At 37.0% G+C, this 23,394-nt stretch overlaps 2 protein-coding genes across 3 annotated transcripts; one reads left to right on the top strand and one right to left on the bottom strand.

Moving 5' to 3' along the window:
- Positions 1-27: 27 nt before the first annotated feature.
- On the top strand, positions 28-17,730 carry LOC106130433 (dynamin-like 120 kDa protein, mitochondrial). 2 transcript variants are annotated; one of them, XM_013329274.2, is made up of 21 exons: positions 28-339; positions 654-876; positions 1,346-1,481; positions 2,193-2,336; positions 3,766-3,852; positions 4,253-4,404; positions 5,028-5,209; positions 5,561-5,671; positions 6,142-6,271; positions 6,640-6,738; positions 7,532-7,663; positions 8,310-8,455; positions 8,726-8,887; positions 9,108-9,301; positions 10,852-11,066; positions 11,414-11,555; positions 12,406-12,619; positions 13,113-13,194; positions 13,535-13,669; positions 14,776-14,845; positions 15,084-17,730. In XM_013329274.2, the coding sequence occupies exons 1-21, from the start codon at positions 311-313 to the stop codon at positions 15,146-15,148; spliced, it is 2,850 nt and encodes a 949-aa protein (XP_013184728.2). In that variant the 5' UTR covers positions 28-310; the 3' UTR covers positions 15,149-17,730. The 2 variants fall into 2 exon arrangements, with proteins under 2 accessions (XP_013184728.2, XP_013184729.2); XM_013329275.2 differs by having other exon boundaries at positions 2,223-2,336.
- LOC106130432 (uncharacterized) lies at positions 17,010-23,176 on the bottom strand. The gene is made up of 2 exons (XM_013329273.2): positions 22,979-23,176; positions 17,010-22,138 (listed from the first exon to the last, which is right to left on the bottom strand). The coding sequence occupies exon 2, from the start codon at positions 22,136-22,138 to the stop codon at positions 18,539-18,541; it is 3,600 nt and encodes a 1,199-aa protein (XP_013184727.2). The 5' UTR covers positions 22,979-23,176; the 3' UTR covers positions 17,010-18,538.
- Between the last annotated feature and the right edge of the window lie 218 nt (positions 23,177-23,394).

The following is a 23,394-nucleotide window of genomic DNA, read 5'->3' on the forward strand; positions in this document are numbered from 1 at the left end:
AGGTCATCGTAAACGTCAAGTCAAATGTCAAAAATATTGTCATGTCAAATAAAATCGAACGAAAATGATCTTTAGAAAATCGTAATTCACACTAATTCTACAATATGAAGTGATTTATAATGTTTTACATGTTGATTGTGTAATATTTACTAGATAAAGTTTAATTATACATCAGTTGATTGGTTTGAATTGTTTTTGTTTTAATTGAATCACCGGTGTAGGTTATGAAATAGGATTTTCCACCACCAATTCTTATTGGTTATGTTTATGAAACAGTCTTTACGGAGAAATTTAACAAATTACGTAAACTATGTCAAGAATACTACACAACCGTATGAGGTAATGTAAAAACAATTTGTTTAATTGTGATTAAATTTTTGTAGATTACTTTGTAAACCCTACCTATACAGTAACCCACCAAATTGCCAGTTTACTGGTTCTAAGTAATGTATTACTGAAAGTCCCTCTTGGAAAAATTACTGCCAACGAGAAATTAAAAAAACATATCAATAAAATACATTTAGGGTATGACTGATGTGTCATATCTTTTTTTTATTGAAACTTATTCTATGAGGTTTATATGCCTTTACTTTTTAACAGGCAACTATTCAATCGTTTTTTAAATAATAATATCTTTCTTTTTTTTGATCTAGATCGTCACTTAAAAAGTCAGTGGCATGGTCATGTGTGGACAAAAGAGCTGTCGCTTTCTCCATATGGACGGGTCGCAGCCTGCTCCTGCCGAAGCCCATAGACATATGTCATGTACAGAGGCGACGGTATGGCATGCTCGTCGCCAGGGCAGTGAGAGGAGTGTTGAAGATAAGATATCTATTGTTGGGTGGAGCAGTTGGAGGAGGAATGACCTTGAATAAGGTTTGTTCTAAATTTTATTAGTAATTCCATTAAGCAAGATTGACACATCTTGCAAACAGTCCATTTTTGTGGCACTTGACATGTCATTTATAGCAGCCACTAGTGGGAAATTGTGTACTGATTAACAACTAAAACACATGTATGATAAAGTATAATGCATGTCAGGATCAGAATAATTTATTCCTTTCACGGATTTGAATGGCCAGTTACCAAAGCCAATAATATGACCAAAATGTTCTTAACTTTTTTCTTACTTCTTATTTAGTAATCTTATATTTATCAATGTGACATTTATGTATGTTCATTAAAATAATAAATTATTGTAAGGCAAATAAAAAGAGGATACTCAATTCTTGTTATCTGCCTTTTTGTTTATGGATTTTTCTATTGTATTGTATTATGTTTTTTGTGCAGTAAGGAGTTTACAAACAACCAAACAAATATATGATCAAAATATGTTCTTTTCCAGAAATATACGGAATGGAAAGATGGCCTGCCCGATATGGGCTGGGTGAACGATCTGCTCCCAGATAATGAACAGTGGAATCGGTTCACCACCACATTAATCTCAGCTAAAGACAAAATTGGTGACCAGTTACAAATTGGTAAGTCTATAATGATGATACTGGTAATAGTAGAAATCCTGACCAATTAATTAGTTTTTTAGTACATAGATCAATATTTGTTTTTTGTTTTTAGTAAATTCATATTTTTGTTTTACAAAACTATTCAACTAAGTCAGTTATAAGGATATGTCCTTTTAACTGTCTTAAAAAATACTTAATTATACCAAAGGAATATATATACTTACTAAATGTATGTGTCAATTACTGAAAGATTGCCCAAAATATCCTATTTCTTTGCGTGGCTAGGTAGGTATATCTACCTAGGTTAGGTACCTACCCACTAATCGCTTTTGTAGAAAAAGTATGTTAATTTAATTTCCAATTATTTCTAAGCTTTTTTGTTTTTTTAAGTTAGTTTATATTTTCTTGCTTTCCTTTGCTATTTGCTTGTTTCCTATTGAAACCTTTGCCGCCATGCTTTGCGGCCAGGGTCAGCATTTCAATAGTTCTGTTGCCGCAATATCCACCCAACATAATATTGTACCTTATAGCGATTGGATTTTCATATAATGAAAATTTCATTTTCATATAAACAAAATATAGCCGAACCTCCACCTATATATATGTATTATCTAGCCAGATGTAATGGTAGATAACCACTAAAACTTCTGAAAATAGTTGGATTCTAAACCTAGAGAGAAGTTGAACATTATTCCCTCGGCTATATTACCCAGCCAGATGTAATGGTAGGTCTCCCACTGACGCTGTCGGTGCACGCAGATCCTCGTCTGCGCGAGGCCGGGTTGTCGCGCGCGGCGGAACTGCGCGAGTGGCTCTCGCAGCGGTACGAAGACGCCGTCGCCGCAGCCGCCGCTAACAACGCCGCTCATATTGGTGAGTTGCTAGTGTTTTATGGTGTCCTGGTAGTCTTTTGTAGTTTTTTTTTAATGGGTCTTGATTATTTACAGTAGAATCCGTTTAGTACGACTTCGCATATAACAACCAACCGTTTTTAGCGACGCAACTATAGACATATGTTTGGTTTCGTATCGAGCCACTATGAAAGTACATTCGTTTATTACGACTCCGCTTATAACGACCGACCGCTTTTAACGACGGAATTCAACGCACATTGTCCGGTTATAACGACGTGCGTCGACGTGTTTACAAACAAATCTAAGTTATAGGTACATAATAGAAGCTATCCCCGCCCCGCGCACCTACCTAGCCCATGCATCGCGGACTGTCTGTTTTGTTTATGTTACATTTCCTAATATGCGGGTGACAAGTGAGTGCGCGTACTAAAATGGCTAAGCGAAAAAGTTTCTCTATTGAAGAAAAAAGTTTTATTTTACAACGTTTAGAAGCTGGCGAGTCGAATGTAACTATTGCGAAGGAACTTGGTGTAAATCACTCGACTATATCCACAATAAAAAAGAATAAACACAAAATATAACCTTTGTTTAACGCAAACGTTTTAAAACCTAAACGCGTGAGGGAGTCGTCTCAAGAACAAGTTGATGTGGCACTTTTACAGTGGTTTTCCTTCTTAGTACACTTCTGTACCGTATATGTATGCATATTATTATATGTGAAATAAATAAATATTTTTAATTCAATGTTTTTTTTTGTCTGTTAGTCACCTTAATACCTACGTATTAATACGTATGTACATAAATTTTGTATATGATTATTAAAAAAAAAATTATTGTTTAGTACGACTTCCGGTTATTACGACGTAATATCACTGGTCCCTTGACCGTCGTTATAACCGGATTCCACTGTATTTTATTTCTTTAGCATAATTAAAATTTTGTTTATTTCCGTTTCAATGAGAATAATGGGTAAATGATGTCTTAATGCCTTCCCCTAGACCCCTTAGGAACTAACATGCAAAGTTTAAAATCTCAACCTCCATTGGTTTGAATTGTATATTGATATGTCAGTCAGTTTCCTCTTATTTTTTAGAACACTGGACTAAAGAAGAAAGATTAAGTCTCAGTCTACCAGTCCAGGAAAGCTAATATTATTTTATGTATGTATATAACATTAAAGTACGACCGCGACTCCGCCTGCGTAAAAAGAAAAATCCATATTCGCGTTCCCGCGAGAATTTTGGGAAATTCTCCCTTAAAACCAACATGCCAAATTTCAAATCTTTACAAAGCTCATCCCCATACACACATCATATACCCGTACGTCCATCTCAGTTTAGTCCAAAGGTTCGACTGACAGAGAATTTCTTGTAGCATAAAGTTCATCTATTATACAATTTACGTGCAAAAAGTTTAAAGTAATAAATAAATATATTGTGTATCCCCAGAAGCGCCACAGAAGATTGTCAACAACCTGCAGAGCAGACCAGCTCCGTCCCCCAGCCGATCTAGCAGTGAAGATTCTAACACTTATGGTAAGAAAAGAAGAATAACTTTTGTAAAAAGAGAACCACCTCCAATCGATATCCTCCTTGTTTTTGAAGGCGGTTACTTTTCACAAACCTTCCCCGTGAGTGTTTGTCAAACACATTCTTGTAAACCGCATCAAAATCGGTTCAGCTAAATGCGAGATTAACAAACATGTACACATGCATACAGGTCAAACTGAAAACCACCTAGATTTTTTAAAGGCGGTTAAAAATAAGCTTCTTTAGTCACCGAGTCCATGAATGGCAAAAAATCTGTATTTTTTGTAGGTAATAAAAAAAGATATATTTTTCCTTTACTGAAAACTGTGACGATATAATATAATGCAAAAGAATGAACTATATCTTAAGCAGTTACGTATTACTTAAGTTGGTTTTGACATTACAGAAAAACGCGTGCACGCCTTACAAGAGGAAGTGCTGGCGCTCCAAGCCCGCTATCAGAGGGAACTGCAGCGTTTGGAGCAAGAGAATCGGGAACTGAGACAACAGAACATGCTCCTCAAGCAGGGCAGGCAGCCTACCGCTAGGAAAATGAAGGTAGGACAAAATTTTTAGGACTTTGTAATAATGTTAACAAAAAACAAAGTGACACATGTCATTCCGTCAATGAAGATGCAGTATTAACACTTATATTTAACACCAATGGGAAGACTAGTACGTAGATACTAGACGAACGTATCTTGATCAAATTAAGGACGTCCTGGTAAAGGGTCAGGTCAAGAGTACCCGAAACTCCGGGAAAGAGGCGTGATTTTATGTATGTAACATCGCTGTATACCTGCGCAAAAGTCTAAATTTGAATGGCGCAAAAATATCAGAGCGCGCCATTTGAAGCCGCGAACTGAACTTTCCGCTATTCTATTACCGATAAGAGAGTGTGGCGACATCTCTAAACCACAAGTCACAACCAATCATGCTTTGCTGTCAGCCAATAACAGCGAAGAATCTTAATCGCGCAAGCAAAGATTTCACGTATTGGATATAAGTCTATATCAACTGAACCGAAAGAAGTATGCCGAGATCGTGTCAAATGGAAAGATATTGTCTCTGCCTTCCTCTCCGGGATGCCTACCTCTCCAGGAAAAAGGCGTGGTAGTATGCATGTACGAGGGCGACCATAGGTTGTCAGAACGAGCAATCAATGAAGGAATGTGTTCCAGCGCTCGCTCATAGACATGTACTCGGCGGTGCTGGACGAGCTGTCGGGCTGGGAGGCGGGCGAGGCGGACCGCCTGCCGCGCGTCGTGGTGGTGGGCGACCAGTCCGCCGGCAAGACGTCCGTGCTCGAGATGGTCGCCCAGGCCAGGATCTTCCCCCGCGGCGCGGGCGAGATGTGCACCCGGTGAGTGCTCGAGATGGTCGCCCAGGCCCGGATCTTCCCCCGCGGCGCGGGCGAGATGTGCACCCGGTGAGTGCTCGAGATGGTCGCCCAGGCCAGGATCTTCCCCCGCGGCGCGGGCGAGATGTGCACCCGGTGAGTGCTCGAGATGGTCGCCCAGGCCAGGATCTTCATCGATGAACCAGCACATATATCACCATCATTCTCTTTACACCCAAGAAGTAAACAAAAAGTATAAATACCTCAATTGTTAGTCCTTCGAGCCGGATACTAAAAGACAAAATGAACCTCTACATAGTTGGTCCTTCGAGCCGGCTTCAAATAATGATCAATTAATAATGATTTTTATTTCAGGGCCCCGGTCAAAGTGACGCTGTCCGAAGGTCCGTACCACGTAGCTCAGTTCAGAGACTCCGCTAGGGAGTTCGATCTGAACAAGGAATCTGATTTGGCTGATCTGAGGAAGTAAGTATTAAATGCATATAATCACGTCATAATCCCTTGATTATCACATCACACTTCTCTAGAGTCACCATTTTGGGATGTTCCTAACGGTCCTATCGTCTCGATATTCCAGAACTGCGAACAACACGTTCGGGAAGGCAATTACATTTCCCGGATTAGTATCACTCTTAACTTTTGTTAACACGGTTTCTGCAGGGGAGTGATGTAGGCAACCTTCTTTATTTATATGTTATTAAAATATTTACAGGCAAAGCAAGCTGGCAAACATATGCATATGTATGCCAAAGCAATTGTTGTCATGATTTGTTTAGTAAGCCAAAAATATCGATTTTTTATTGTATTTTTATTTTTATTCGTTTTAACTAAAATAAAGTGCTTTTCATTTGTTTATTTCTCTCCTCTTCAGTTCTCCATCTTTCTTCTTACCACTGCACTTCCAACAATAATACCTACCATGTTTCCTGCCGCAGGGAAGTGGAGCTGCGCATGCGCAACAGCGTGCGCGGCGGGCGCACCGTGTCCGCGGACGTGATCGCCATGTCCGTGAAGGGCCCCGGGCTGCACCGCATGGTGCTGGTGGACCTGCCCGGCGTCATCTCGGTCAGTGTGCGCCGCGGCCGGACAGAGTCTCGCCACTGTTAGGCTTCATGATACAATTGAGATTCAAATAGTGACAGGTTGCTGGGCCATCGTCTGAAAGAGGAATCCCAAGTTTATAAGTCCATCCCTAAGTCGCCTTTTACGACATCCATGGGAACGAGATGGAGTGACCCTATTAATTTTTATTTATTGGTTTCGTTAACCACACGGCACTTGCACCTTTATTAATGTATTTTAAATATTTTAAACTTTATTAAACCTTTTTATTAATGCAAAAAGTGTAGTCTATCTTTACATTACACTACGTATTCTAACGTCAATTTATCGTGTTGTTTATGTTATTAATAAAATAATTAATTAATCCACAGACTCAAACAGTGGACATGGCATCGGACACGCGCGAGGCCATCAAACAGATGACCAAACAATACATGGACAATCCGAACGCTATCATTTTGTGTATACAGGTGTGTTCTATACATACGTACATACATATGTGGTCACGTCTATATCCCTTGCGGGGTAGACAGAGCCAACAGTCTTGTAAAGACTGATAGGCCACGCTCAGCTATTTGGCTTTAAGATAGAATTGAGATTCAAATAGTGACAGGTTGCTAGCCCATCGCCTAAAAAAGAATCCCAAGCATGTAAGCCTATCTCTTAGTCGCCTTTTACGACATCCATGGGAAAGTGATGGAGTGGTCCTGCTTTTTTTTGTATTGGTGCCGGGAACCACACGGCACATATTCTATCAGGATTCTATAAGTTCTTTCTTTACATGTTCCTGTCGTGGGCCTACTGGAATATTTTTTTCTACAAATAAGTAGTGCCCTTGTACTGAATTTCTCTTTAGTTTAAGTTAATTTTTTTCCTTGATGTACATAAATATATAAATAAAAGAGTCCGTCCATCCCAACTTGTATTATAAATGCGAAAGTGAGTTTGTTTGTTACCTGTTTACGGGTTATCTACTGAATATCTTCTTGAAATATCACGAATGTTTAATAATGAGTCTGGATAAGGACATAGGGTACCTTAAGGGTAACTTTCAACACGGTAAAAATTTCAGTGAAAGTTAAAGTAAATTGCTTATTTAAGTTAGACAACGTATTTCTATCTTTAGGTATTTCTTAAAAAAAAAATACTTTGTTACATACTAAGATACATTAAGATTGAGTTTCTTGTATTATTTCTTACTTTTCAAAGGGAACTTAGATTTATGTCGGTTTTTTTTAATTTAATTTATCTATGTTTTCACAGGACGGTTCAGTAGACGCCGAGCGAAGCAACGTGACAGACTTAGTGTCGTCCTGCGATCCGACTGGCAAACGCACTATATTCGTGTTAACCAAAGTGGATTTAGCAGAGGAGAACCTCGCCAATCCTAACAGGGTAAGTTTCTTTTTCTCACATCTTTGTATGTTCCCAGGGCTCGTCCTTTCGTATTAACCTCAACCTCAATACAGTATCATTTCGTCCATAGTATCATAATGTCTACAGTATCATTTCGACTATATTATAATAATGTCCACAGTTTTATTTTGTCCATAGTATCATAATATCTACAATATACTTGTTTCTTCACTACATAGTATAAAACAAAGTCGCTATTTTAGTCTGTTTGTCTGTATGCTTAAATCTTTAAAATTACGCAACGGATTTTGATGCGGTTTTTTGTAACAGGTAGAGTGATTCAAGAGGAAGGTTTTTATGTATAATAACATTTATAATTTTGCACCCGTGCGAATCCGGGGCGGGTCGCTAGTTTATTCTAAATTACTTTTTAAGCCGTGATGTAGCGAGATATGCTATAATTCTGGTCAAGATTTAAATATCTTTGTATGTTCGGATGGATTTTTCAACAAAATTTTGAAGAAAATACACTGATTGTGACAAAATGGAATCGAGGAACCTGCTCAATGGTGAACACCACACCACGGATTTTTTAGCTTAAAAAGTAGCACATACTTAGTTTTGGATGTGTTCCATTTTGTGTGGAATTCTGGAGAAGTAGGTATATACCTCATTTTTTTTTCAGATTCGTCGCATACTCGAAGGGAAACTGTTCCCGATGAAGGCCCTCGGCTACTACGCGGTAGTGACAGGCCGCAGCCGGAAAGACGACTCCATTCAAAGCATTAGAGAGTACGAAGAGAGGTTCTTCCGGTCCTCCAAGCTCTTCAAGTGAGTATCTATATCATACTAGGTATGATACTATGATCATACTTGGTATCGTACTATGTAGCATAGAAGGTGTCATTCTTGGTATCATACTAGTTGTCATACTAGTTATTATACCAGGTATCGTTCTAGGTATCGTACTGAGTACTAATGTAATAAAGTTCTAATGATACATCCTGTTTGATGAAAACTAGAATTATTTCCTTTACATTTTACTCGGATGTCACACACAAATCTCAAAATTTTAAGCCAAATTTATTGTTCTTTTTTCAGGGACGGCCTAGTGACGCCATCTCAGGTGACAACCAGGAACTTGTCATTGGCCGTCGCTGAATGCTTCTGGAGGATGGTGAGGGCCTCGGTGGAACAGCAAGCAGACGCGTTCAAAGCTATGAGGTTCAATCTCGAGACGGAATGGAAGAACACTTTCCCGAGGTATGATCAACAATAGTGTAGTAAGCACGAATGAACGGCATTTAAATATAAGAAAGATCTAGAATGTAGATTGCGTATCGTTGCGTGAGTTCTTTTCTACACTTATCTCACCACTGCATTCGCACACGTCAAATCTCTGAACAGAAACAACAACGAACAGTATTACACGAATATTTAAAAAATAAAGAGATTAGTAACTATATATATTTTTTATTTGCAGACAACGCGAACTAGATCGAGACGAATTATTCGAGCGAGCGCGCGCCGAGTTGCTCGACCAGTCGGCCGAGCTGTCCGCCGTCGCGGCGCCGGCCTGGGAGCTGAGGCTGCAGGCAGCTTTGTGGAACACGGCTGCTGAACGGATCTTCCAACAGATTTATTTGCCGGCCGCTGCCAGTGCTCATTTAGACGTCGGTGAGTCAAAAAATAAATTAGACTTTTTAGTCTTCAGGTTTTAATGTTATTTTAAGGACTAAAGTTGCTACCCTGAGGAGCACCATGAATATCTATAACGGTCCTAATATACTCCCCTGAAGATAACCATAAATACTCGTATCTATGAAGGTCTTAAGTTGCTACCCTGAGGAGCACCATGAATATCTATAACGGTCCTAAGATACTCCCCTGAAGATAACCATAAATACTCGTATCTATGAAGGTCCTAAGTTGCTACCTTGAGGAGCACCATGAATATCTGTAAAGGTCTAAAAAATCCATGACGGTCAAATTACTAAGCAAAGTTGAGAAACCAGATCCTCATCCCCTCCCTTTCCTCCCCAGTCCTCCGCCCCATGCCCCGTCAGATCAAGTACGAGACTCACAACAAGGCGGCCGGAACCACCACAACGATAATGCTCGACGTTTATTCTATCGATTTCAGTAAGACTTTATTGAGACTTATGTATATTGTCTTTGATTAATTTTTCTTCTGAATTTTTATTAGATTTTTATGACGTTTATTACATACTTCAGTAAGATTTTCATGTATCATCTTTTGAGATATCATCTTTAGATTGTGTTCTAAAAGCTTTTTAGTCTGAAGTGTTATTAGTTTTTGTCTAGGATTATTTTGCACGTCAATAACATTGTCAAGTGTTTTTTTATGTAGGTAGATGATTATCTTTTATAGCTTTTTAATCTAAAGTGTTGCTAGACTCAAAAAAAGGTTAAGTAATTTTAACGTTAGTCCCACTTGCGTCATTCCCGTAGAAACGCCAAACCTTTGAAAACATTGTACAAGGTGACATCGGAACCATCCAATCGTGGTTGACACCCGTTGCCTGAAAGTGAAGCTTTCACGATGTTTTACACTCTCCGTAAGAGCATCGGTTATCTTAAAAAAGTATTTTTCATACTCACAAAAAAAGGCATTGGCACGTCATAAAGAAAAGTACACATCCTACGTAAAGCCTAAGTCATAAAGGAGGTGTACCATTCTATATGGTCTGCTGTTCATGTCCGTAATAGGAATCGAACCTTTAACACTTAGAACGGTTTTTGAGCAGGATACTTTAACCACCACTGGACCATTTTATTCATAAACTAGCTGTGCCCGCGACTTCGTTCGTGTGGAATAGTGACATCTGTTAAATAGTTGCGGAGATTAATGGTGCCTATGTATAAGCATAGAATAGTGTTCGACGTGATTCTTTAATTTGACATAACTTTTTTATTTATGAACCGATTGACATGAAACAAACACTAAAGCATAACTGAAGCATACCACAATATATTCGTGAAAACTGCATCCAACTCGGATCAGCCGTTTCTGAGATTAGCGTGAACAGAAAAACAGACAAAAAAAAAGTTAATTACATTTTTGGGTTCGACATCGACATAACAATAACCCCTGCTATTTTTTTTTTATTTTCATTTTCAATGTACAGCCAGCACTTTTCTACAATTTTATTATATGTATAGATACTTTTAATAATCGATTTTAATAGCATTTTCTTCTACAACAGACAAATTCAACACATCAGTTGACATCAAACTGCGCGAGTGGGCGGAGTCCGAGCTGCCTTTGCAGTCCATCCGCGCGGGCAGGGAGGCGCTGAGGGAGGAGTTCCTGGAGCTTATGTCCCGGGGGACAGAGTCGGATCCCGTGTACGAGCCCGTGAAGAAGGAAGCTGTCGAAGAGGCTCTGAGGAGGCACCAGTGGGAGGAAAGGGCTCAAGATGTGAGTTGCATTTCGAAATACACATACACACATATGATCACGTCAATTTATTATAAAATATAGTATCGTTGAGTTAGTATCTCGTAACACAAGTCTCGAACTTACTTCGAGGCTAACTTAACCTGTGTAATTTTTCCTGTATATATTTATTTAATGCTGTTGCTATTGGAAGTTACATACATACATAAAATCACGCCTCTTTCCCGGAGGGGTAGGCAGAGACTACCTCTTTCCAATTGCCACGATCTCTGCATACATCCAATTCTATATATTGGTTATATATATTGGATATACTTCTGCATGATTCTATTGGAAGTTCTTAAGAATATTTGTCATTTTGTCTCCAGGTACTCCGCGTGCTGCAACTGAACGCGCTTCAGGACCGTTGTGTATCGTCGCGGGCGGACTGGGACGCGGCCGTGGCCCTCATGGAGACAGCTTTGAAGGAGAAGCTGGACGACGTAAATGCCGAGCTAAGGAATCTCACTGGTGAGTATAATGTACTTAAGAAGATTTAGTACTTGTTTTTTTTCGGGAATTTCGCGTTAAAAGTCAGTCGAAGATGTGACGTTTAAAACTACTCTCAGAGGGGGGCTGGACGACGTAAATGCCGAGCTAAGGAATCTCACTGGCGATTTTTATTAAGAGGTCTTGTCGATGGAGGTTAGTCTAGAGTTCAATTCTTCTCTTTGTTTCAGTGATTTAATCTGATGTTAGTATGAAGTACATACATACATACATATGGTCACGTCTATATCCCTTGCGGGGTAGACAGAGCCAATAGTCTTGAAAAGACTGAATGGCCACGTTCAGCTATTTGGCTTAATGATAGAATTGAGATTCAAATAGTGACAGGTTACTAGCCTATCGCCTAAAAAAGAATCCCAAGTTTGTAAGACTATCCCTTAGTCGGCTTTTACGACATCCATGGGAAAGAGATGTTGTGGTCCTATTATTTTTCGTATTGGTGCCGGGAACCACACGGCATTAAATATAATGTGAAGTTCTAATTTAATATTTTCTGAATCGAATCTGCCACAGAATGGGAAGAAAATAATTGATTACCAGCGACCCACGTTATAAGTTATTCTATTAAACAATTTCTGTACTCCACATTATACGTATCAAAATTTTATAAAGATCATTCCTATCATTTATTTAAAATAGAATACCCTTTTTTCACATAAATTATCCTAAACTTATGCTAAGGTGATGTACAAAAGGCGGCCTTATCGCATTATGCAATCTCTTAAACTCATCCACAAGATTTAGCTGTGAAGAAGAAACAAACAAAGTCACTCTCGCATTTATAATATTAGTTGGTATTCATTATATACAGGTCCCGGGTTCAAAGACCGCTGGCTGTACTGGCAATACACCACGGAAGAGCAACAGAGACGCGCCGAAGTCAGGAACGAACTGGAGAAACTCGGCTCATCCAGACCCAATCTTACTTACGACGAAGTTGTGGCTGTGAGGGACAATCTGAGGAGGAAGGGATTGGAAGTGGATAACGATTATATTAGGGAGACTTGGAAACCTGTTTATTTGAGGTGAGAAACATGTTCTTCTTTATTTAGCAGGATTATAATTGGAAAAACTTAGTTCAACAAGGCGTAACCTTACTGAAAACGAAGTGTAAGCTGTGGGGGACAATCTGAGGAGGAAGGGATTGGAAATAACTTTTATTTTAGGGAGACTTGGAAACCAGTTTATTTGAGGTGAGAAACGTGATGTAATAATTTCACAGGATTATTATAATGCAGAAATTTGGTTATACGAGGCCTAAGTATATTAGGGAGTTTTGAAGACCAGTGTATTTGAGATGAGAAATCAATTTTTGTAATTAAGAAAGATTTCCTAGAAACTTGGTTGTTTCAATTGGATAATTATAAAGATTTACACTTGATTTGTGACGAAAATGTAGGAAGAACGACAATCTGAGAATTAAAGTCTTTTAGGTTTACAAGAACGTTAGGAAGAAACCCGATCATTTGAGGCGAGAAACTATAAGATGTGGACTATGTAAATATTGTATCGTTTCAGAAATTTCCTACAGAGTGCGCAAACTCGAGCGAGGGATTGCAAGAAGAGTTTCTACTTATACAGCCAACAAAATGGCAATGGGGTGAGTGTTACGTTACTCTCGCGGTTCATTAGGTCAACGTACATTGGCTACAAGGTATCACTTATTGACGTCACATCATAATCATTTATTCCTCGAATATGGTTACAATGTTGGTCTTAGTATTTAGGTACATCACTTAAATCTAATTATAACTACTACCGCTTGCAAAGCGCATGTGTAGAAGAAGCGGCGAAACAACCACTGCTGCAAAATAAATACAAACTATAAATCTTCTATTCCTTCCCACCCACACTCCTTGTATATTCGCTCAAGCGATTTTCATTCATCCTCTCTTATCTTTCACCAAACTAATCTAATACGGTGATGATTATCGGAACAGAAAGAGTGTTGCGAAGTGGTGATGTTCTGGCGAGTGCAGCAAACGCTGAAGACGACCGCCAACGCGCTCCGACAGCAAATCGGGAACCGCGAGGCGGCGCGGCTGGACCGGGAACTGAGGGAGGTTCTCGATGAGGTAACTATATGAATCACTAGCGACCCGCCCCGGCTTCGCACGGGTGCAAAATTCGGAAAAAATTATACATAAAAACCTTCCTCTTGAATCACTCTACCTGTTACAAAAAACCGCATCAAAATCCGTTGCGTAATTTTAAAGATTTAAGCATACAAACAAACAGACTGAAATTGCGACTTTGTTTTATACTATGTAGTGATTCTTACATACATACATACATAAACTTACGCCTCTTTCCCGGAGCGGTAGGCAGAGACTACCTCTTTCCACTTGCCACGATCCCTGCATACTTCCTTTGCTTCATCCACATTCATAACGTAGGCAGAGACTACCTCTTTCCACTTGCCACGATCCCTGCATACTTCCTTTGCTTCATCCACATTCATAACTCTCTTCATGCAAGATTTTAGTACGACATTTTTATGTTCATGGACGAAATTTGATTAAAAAAAAATCCAATTTTAACAATGAATTTTGAGAACATGTATTGTATATATGTATAATATCACATCTTTATCTAGTACGGGGAAGGCAGAGGCAACAGTCTCGCAATGACTGAAAGGCCAAGAACAACTTAAAAATATAATTGTGAGAATCTTGCAAGTATTAGCTTTTAATGTTAATAAGTTTATTGATAAAAAATAATTTGTAGTAACACCGTAACCCAGATAATTAATGCAGGCCGCATTTTAAATTATCGGTTTGACACAGTACATAGGCCCCAAAAAATTCAATGGAAATTTATCATTTCGCATTATTATTAATATTTCTATCATATGTCTCAAAAATGTGCCGTGTGGTTCCCGGCACCAATACAAAAAAGAATAGGACCACTCCATCTCTTTCCCATGGATGTCGTAAAAGGCGACTAAGGGATAGGCTGACAAAGTTGGGATTCTTTTTTAGGCGATGGGCTAGCAACCTGTCACTAGTTGAATCTCAATTCTATCATTAAGCCAAATAGCTGAACGTGGCCATTCACTCTTCTCAAGACTGTTGGCTTTGTCTACCCCGCAAGGGATATAGACGTGACCATATGTATGTATGTATGTGTCTCAAAAATTGAGGTATTTATTAAGTAAAATCATAAATGTTTGTTATTTAAGATGGCCTCGGAACCAGAAATGAAGAAGAAATTGTTATCTGGTAGAAGAGTGGAATTGGCGGAAGAATTAAGTGAGTATAGTTTATAAAATATTATACAAATTATTTCACTATGTTTATAGTACTTTTTAACTCAAGATTTTTTTTTGACACATTGAGGCAAATAGAAGTGTACCTTTGTTGTTATGATAAGGTATATGAGTTAGATTAAATAACTCCTCATTACACTAACTTCTTAACTACTGGGTCACCGGATTCCCGCCAAAAAGTCCTCACTTTTCCTTTATTTTAATAATTTTTTCTATTTCAGAACGCGTTAGACAAGTGCAAGAGAAATTGGAAGAATTCATAGAGGCGCTTAACAAAGAGAAATAGGGTTTATAAATTATTGTCTATGGGTATAGATTAGCGCATACTCGTTAAATAATGTGTTTTAAACAACAAAAGATGACAACGGAATTTTTATATATAGCTATCTCTGTCGCTCGCAAACATTAATCAAAAAATAAGTCGTGTGAACCGTACATGAACGAGTGACAGAGATAGGTATATATATCACAATGACGTCTGTCAATAACCTATTTGGCTGTTATTTAAATGCGGTTTGTGATATTTTTATCGTTGACCAAAAATAAGAGCGCGAAAACAAAGACAACTTTTCATTATTTCAACTTGGAATGTGATTTTGAATATTGTTTTAAATAAATTAGCTGTAGATGTCTAAAATTTAAGAACTGTTTTTTTTTTGTTATTGACGATATTTATGGTATGCTGAATTTAAAAAGTTCGAATTACATTGATATTCTAAATGAGATCTTAACGCGACAATTGTAAGAATGAAATTTGTTTTTTTTTTACTATTTTCGGAAAATGTTTCCTTTCGCTTTTTTATTTTTATTATGTAATTATGCAACATTATGAATATATCTAATTCGTGTACTGTTTTTTCGTCAATTATATTCTTTTATAATGTTATTCATGGGACATTGTATGTTTATCTGGCACTTATCGCCTTAACTAATAAAAGACGATAGAAATATCACTCACCATATAGTGTTATATGTATATAGTCTTCATACATAAGTATGTAGTACAGTAATGCCAAGAATTTAACCCTCTTTCAGGCAGTTGGTATGTTATAATTTTTGATTCTATTTGGTAACTCCCTATTTCGGATTAACTACAAAAAGATTCTTAAAAAGGCGCGTGAAAAGATTTCCACTGCATCAAGAATACCCTTTATATATTAAGCTTTACGGGCATTTTTGAGCGGCTATGACCATATTAGTGAAAAAGTATCCCTTATCACCAAAGAAGGTTCAGTTTTAGACATATTGCCGTATGACTCCACAGAGTATGACTAATAATGAGTTACGTTAAGTGCGTTGTGACGCACTAAGTCATTTTTACGCAAAAAGATATATCTCTCATTATGTCATTGAAAGAAACGATGATCGACGAGTCGCTATTAACATTCTACAAAAGTGACCCATTTCCCAGATATGTCCATTTGCGAAAAAGAAGAATTGCGTCACATCCATTCAGTGGTATTGCGATTCATATTAATATTCTTAAATCAAGTCTGTGAAAGCGTTTATAAAGCGTTAATCGCGAAATGTGTATTTAAATTTTTAAAGAATAGATCAAAGCTTATGATGATACGTTTTTGTTGTGGTTGTAATTGAGACAGATTTTTTGTTCAAGAGTATATTTTCATTTCAACGAATCCATTTTTGCAACATCCATTTTAAATATGTTGTGTGTACACTGGTTTATGTAATTCTTACAGCAACCACCTTTTTACCGGGATAATCAGCTTCCGTAGGAATTTCTTGAAGTAATTCAAGAAAGCGGGTGCATAGATTATGCTAACTCTCTCTCTCTCTCTCTCTCATTTTTGCGCATATTCAGTGTAACTTTCCCCCAGTGGTCTTGTCAAATTTCAAATCTTGTGAAATTTCAGTAAGTTTTGGTTGTGTCAAAAAATGTGTCACTAACCATTGTGATTCATACTGTGCCTAGATTGAAATTATGGGCTAGAGTCTAGTCAAAAATTTAAACATTATTTTAACTCTACAAAAGCACACTGATTTTAAACCTGTCTGTCTATAGGTAAATGAGATTTTGTCTATCCCATAAAGGAAAAAATTCTTCGACAATAGATATAAAGAATGTGTTATCTTTGTCAAGAAAGTGTATATGAGGTATTTTTAAGATTGCGAAAAATTTATTCGAGAATACTTCAAAAGTGTCTTAATTTCGTATGAAATAAAACACAATAAATTACAGTGAAAAGCATATATTTATAACAAAAACAAAAATAAAATTGTAAACTTTAACATAATGTACACTTAGCTTCAAAGCAGTAAATTCTAGAACAATCCATCATGAAATATGATAACAGCGTTATTATATTTATTTTTAGTCCACTGCGCATAAATTTAGTCGATGTTGTATCAAATTAAAGAAATTCATATCTTTTGAAACATGTCCAATGAATATAAGCCCTAAATGAATGAAATCTGAACATTTTTGATCCTAATACAGATTAATACATTAATTTTACACTTATGTTGCCTTAAATTCAGACTCTATTCAACACGTATGAAAAAAGATCATTTTCACATGGTTTCTCTAACGATCTGCATTTATTTCGTATTTATCTATTGAAAACTATAAATTTTCTTCATCCCATAAAAAAATAAATCAAATCACACACAATGAGTTAGCCTCGATGGAAGTTCGAGACTTGTGTTATATATAACGCGATGATAATATTTTAAAAATGGAAACAAATTAGCGCAGTGGCACCTCGAAAATTGAACCTACCAAATGAAATAAGTCTTCATACATTTGTATGACATGGCTGTCGTCTGCACTTATTATACGTTGTATTATTTTGTTATTAATTTAACCGCTTGATGTAAGTTATCTTGTAATAAAATGTTGCATTAAAATGGTTTTATTTTTATTATCCAAAGGCACAAGCGCGTTCTACGTGGTTTATTTAACTATGCTAGTTTCGGCTGTATCAAGCAATCTATATAGACTTATAGTATAACAAACAGTTTCTCACTATAGATAAACTTTTATAACAGTATTTTTTAAACTTTTATAAATACCTTATGCAGTTTAAAGAGGTTTAATAGCAAATGTACGTAATTATTGTCGACATGTATATATAATGGAAATGTACTTTTTGTGTAATATTGTACTCAGAGAACTTTTGTAGGCAGGTGTAAAACATCCGTTTTGTGACACCCTGTACTTGAGGTACATAATTGCAAACACAGTTATAGACACTTCGATGAATTTAAATATTTTACAATAGCTATAATTTTTAAAATTTTATTGTTATTGCACACAGTTACTTAACAAGTTTCTCAATAACAAGGGGTTGGTTACCAAAAAAAAGAGACCCAAAAGGGAAAATAACAAGAAATATATTATTTTCAATACATTTGATTAGAACACAACAAAGCTCAAAGACCGCAATTAAAATCATTAAGAAATAACAGTGTCCAATCCCTTCAGATCCCTTTCTGTGTTACAACTTACAAATTTTATTGTCATGAGGAACATACGTCCGCTTTTTTTATGGTCTTTATAGTATTTGGTTACCCAGCTACTGATGTACCCTTCTCGATGTACCTACTACTTTCTTCTGCCAAATCTTATGTAAATAATATTTTTTCTTGCAAGAATACTAAAGTTCATTCCTAATCTATCCTTTTCCTCTCTCCTTTCGTTGATATCTCTATCGCATTAATAACATTCGTCGAATATATTATCTTCAAAATCAGCACTCAAAAAGAATTTCAGCTGTTTATCGTCATTTGCTTTCAGAAGTTCTAATATTTTATCATCTTTCAGTTGATTTAAAGAATACATGTATTCTAAGAATACCTTTTCAGCCAATAATATAGTGGTGCTATCTTTTTCTTCCAACATTCCTTTTATCAAGCCAGACACAAACCTCCCAAAGCTTTTGCCTGCATGGAAAGCAGCTGAAAAATAATCTATCAATACTTTGGCGTAAATTTCTACAATCGACTCGAAATATTCGGCTTTTAATTGTATCACTTCATGAGTTATATATTTGCCGTAAATAAAGCTGACAATGTCCACTCCAATATCTTTTGTTTTGGTTTTATCTGAGAAAATCAATGGGTTCTGTTTAATACTCTGTCTGATTGCTTTGTAATATAACATAATAAGATGCATCGTGATGTAACTGTCCACATATTCTACGATGGGCATAGTGTCTTTTAGCCATTCTACAATATGCTGCAGCACAGGCAAGCATGAAACGTAAGCCGTATCCATAAACACATCTGTGTATTTCAAACTATACATAAAGCTTTTCCAGTAATTAAGAAACGTGTCCTTTGATTTTGCATCATTATTTGCTTCATCAAAGAAAGTCTTCATGAGGCTCAAAAACCTCCTACCGATAGTTTCAAATCGTTGCTTTTGAATATCTTCACTCTTACACAACAATAAATACTTCGCAATAATCCGGATAATTAGACAATTTTTAACACTGTAGGGATATTTGGTGTTTTGAGCCTTTTCAAATGTCAGCTCGTTATCCAAAAATTCTTGTATCAAATCGATAAAGAATTTTTCATCCGCTTTTGTTAAATAATCCTCGATTTCAGACAGAATTCGTACTCTTTCTTCTTGCGAGACCTTTCGGAGTACTTTGTACACGATCGCTCCGTAATCCGCTCTGATACTTTCTGGAAAATTCTTTAGTTCAAAAAGCCTATCTCTTATATGTGAGTGTTTGGGTTGTGATAAATCACTGTGTTCCAAAACATCTTTCCCCGTTTCCCAAATCTTTTGATCAAACGTTTCACCTCGTCGCCTCAGGTGACGTATTATTATTTTAATTGCGACAGTAGGTCTTGAACGCGCGACTCTTGCAAGAACTTCTACTTCTCTCCCAATCCTCTCTGCTAGTAAATATGAAAGCCTAGCAGCACGTGGCCAATCACATAACAATTTTATGTTTTCGTCTACTTTATTAATACTACAGATGGATATTTGATTTGCCACCGCTTTAACCCCAGCCTTACGCCAACCCAAAACATTCAAGTCTAGTTGCGGTCTTGCTAAATGTCCGTAAGCTCTTAAAGCTGCCGCTAATCGCTTCTGTTCTGTAGTTTTTTCATCAATACTATCTACTTCTTGCAATCGTTTTAAGAGCGTCGAACCAGCTAATATCGCGAAGGAACGACTAAGGTCTGCTCGTGGATCTTTTGCAATTTCCTTATCTATTTTACTTAGATAATGCTGAGCTAAACCTTGATTTTCAGAAAAATATATAGCCAATTTGCGAAGAAAAATGTCGTGGTCAAGTTTTTTATTTACTAATTCATCGAACTTATCTGTATTTTTAAGTATTTCGGAGTCATGTCGTAAGACATTCAAATACGACGCATTTCTCTGTAAAAACGTGAAGTTTTCACGACATAAATCTTTTCTGGCTATTTTTGCGTAGTATAATTGTTGCAATAACATAACACAAGCTTCGGTGTCCTGACGCGCTAACTTGGTAACAAGAGGAAGAAGTTCAGGGCAGTGATTAATTTTTAATTTATAATCTTTCAAAACATTCATTACTGCTTGCAGCCTTACTATGGCTTTATTGATATCGGTTTGTTCTTTCGCGGACGCAAGAAGCATAAATGGTAGTTTGTTAACAACACTACGTTTCTCGTCTTCATTTAAGTTATATTCAGAAAAGGTTGAAAATTCATCAATAAATGCAGATAATACTTTAGGCGAGCATTCTTCATCTAATAAAACATTTCGGAGTACAACAGCGTGCAGACCCTCATAACATTTTTCGGAAGAATACTCGCCATCTAAGCCGAGGCCGTGTGCAAATCTTATAAGTAGCTGCCAGATATCGTTCGGCAGGCGCCAGACATTAGCTCGTTTCACCAAACTTCGCACAATGGTGGCACGGAAATTATCAGCTTCATTATTGTGTTTCGTTGAAAGCAACTCCAAAACCTCTTTCACATACTCCACGCGACCTCCAGTCTTGCTGACCAATACAAGCATCATGTACTCTCGCATTTGGACAGAACTTTCTGCAGGTATCTGTTTGCTCAACTCAGTAAATGTATTTTTGAAGTTAATGCACCTATATTTATTAAAAAGCTTGTCTAAAAGTGTTTCGACCTTATGTAGTGATTGTTTCAATCTGCAACCCCGTTTCATAAAACCGCATCTAAAAGACAGCGACATTGGCACGATATTGCCACCGCCATAGGGTTCAAACTTATTGTCTTCAAAAACATGATGGCCTAAATCACTTCGTACAAATGGTGACTTCGGAGGAGGATAAGGCCAATCTTTAACTTTGTTACTAACGCACTTATCAACAAATACCAGCTTTTTAAAGGCTTCTCTTTCCTCCCAACTGAGTCGTTTGATCAGCGGCTCTACACGTTTGTATGTAAAAAAATATGAGCCGAGGTACTCTGCTCTGGCTAGTCTGAGTACAATATCTTTAATTTCATCATTGTTCAAAAACTTTGCTAATGTTGGCGTGTGAAGGAGCCAAGCTGCATACAGTTCAGGTTTCTTAATATATCGATCCTTATGCTTGCTCATAACCACCCGAGTGAGCGCAGAACTGAAGGGGTTACAACAATTTGAGTTATAATACTTTTCAGCAATGTCTAATAGCAAGTCAGAATCTGTGTTGATCAGATTTGAAAGACAGCGGAAGTAATTACCTTCATAATGTAAATATTCGTCAACGAGATCTTTGTCCTTCGACATTGCTTCATAGAAAGTGCGCACAGCTCGCGGGCACTTTTCGCAAAGTAACATCATACGTTTCGGTGTTATCTTTTTCGGTGATTTTGCAATCGTATCAGCTATAACGTTTTCGGGACAATTCCAAAGAAATTTCAATGCTAAATCAAAGTTTTTCCCCGAATAATATTGAAAGAACTCAAGACACCTTGCAGGATCTTTCAAATGAACATGCAGCCAGTTGTTCATTTTATTTACGGCTGTTGTTGTCATATCTGGATACAGCAAAGATTCTAAATACGAAGGATTCATGACGTCCTGGTATTGAGGTTCTAATAACCATAATTGGAGCGCTCTGCTGACATAGAGCATATCAGTATCTTTTAGGTTTGAGAAAATATAGTTTGTTTGACGAAGTTTGGATGCCAGATCAATCTTGAATAATCTGTCCACGGCTGATGACTCAGGAGCATTCTTTATTGATTGAAATGGTACTTTCTTCACATAAGCATCGTTTACCAACGAGTTGAGGTGGCGATGGCGTTCACCGAGGTTATTGCCCGCCAGTGTGATCGGTAAGTAAGTCATCTGTGAAAGAAAATAATAACGTAAGTAGGCATTTATATAGGGATCAATTTGTCAGGTCCAGAACCTGATGTTCGGAACCAGTACAACAAAATAAAAAGAACCGGAAGAAAATTTATGCTTTTGAACCAATATCAAACTTGTCGTCAAGAATAAGTAAACTTCTCTTATAGTATTATATTAATTAATGCTGTTGGAATTTTAAAATAAATGGTCCTTCATCAAGGATTTCATACTGAAGTTATCACTTATTTATCAACTTCAAAATGATCATCTTTCAGTCTTTTTGAGACAGTTGGCCGCCGTAAGGCAAATCCCGTAATTAAATGTAGGTAACAACTTATGTATCCTAGTGCGCGGCACGAATATTTAAGAAAACATCCAACTGCCAGTATATTTTTGTGGTATACTTTACATACGGAAATCTATAACACTTTTGGGGTTGGTATTAAAAAATAGAAGAAATATTCATACCGGCTTGAAAAAATCTCGCGAGCCCTTAAAAAGCCGCCCTTTTACGCTAATATGAAAAATTGCTACTGCGTATCCAGGAAGTGTTAAATTCTAGGGTCTACTTATTTGCCGGGTGCTTTATCATTAAATCAATCCCTAGTACTTAATAAATAGATGCATTGCCATTGCGGTAATTCCCCTCCCTCAATCCCCCACTGTAGTAGTCACTACGTATAAGTAGGTATGACGTCATATTTTAAATTGGTTGTTAAAGATAAAAAGAAATTTTGTTATCTTGATTATAGTCAGTGGTTTCATCACATTTTACCAGATTCACTCAATTCAATATCTTCTCATTTATTTTAAACAAACTAATATTTTTTTACTCACCTCTCGGCAGTAGGTACCTTTTCACCGGTACCTACTTTTGCGGCTTCACCTGAATAGGTACCTATCCAGATAAATCTTAAATAGTAAATTAAAGTCACTTTTAATCTACAAAGGATAAATGTTAAACAATTTCACGAAATTATTTTGATCTGCAAAATAAATAATTGGAAATGACTCACATAAACTCGCGGCGCGATAACGAAATATATTTAATCGATTAAATATCTTCGTAGAAAATGATAGTCGATTATATCGATAACCTGAATGATAAAAACATCTGGCTTAAGGTTGGCACAGGAACCTCGTAATGAATTTCGTAGTTTGATTTGAACCTAAATCAAAATTCAGTACAATCTGTACAAAAATCTATTTAAAATTGGCATTGCATAAATATATATATATTATTTATTATTAAA

This window comes from Amyelois transitella, chromosome 27 (genome assembly GCF_032362555.1).
Source record: "Amyelois transitella isolate CPQ chromosome 27, ilAmyTran1.1, whole genome shotgun sequence".
Taxonomy (NCBI): Eukaryota; Metazoa; Arthropoda; class Insecta; order Lepidoptera; family Pyralidae; genus Amyelois; species Amyelois transitella.

What these genes read in the sequence shown, in the direction of transcription:
- LOC106130432 (XM_013329273.2), bottom strand. Translation starts at nt 22,138, where the DNA reads ATGACTTACTTACCGATCACACTGGCGGGCAATAACCTCGGTGAACGC.
- LOC106130433 (XM_013329274.2), top strand. Translation starts at nt 311, where the DNA reads ATGTCAAGAATACTACACAACCGTATGAG. An exon ending in ATACTACACAACCGTATGAG is followed by an intron (nt 340 to 653) that starts GTAATGTAAAAA and finishes TTTTTGATCTAG; the next exon opens with ATCGTCACTTAAAAAGTCAG. An exon ending in TGGAAGAACACTTTCCCGAG is followed by an intron (nt 8,888 to 9,107) that starts GTATGATCAACA and finishes TTTTATTTGCAG; the next exon opens with ACAACGCGAACTAGATCGAG.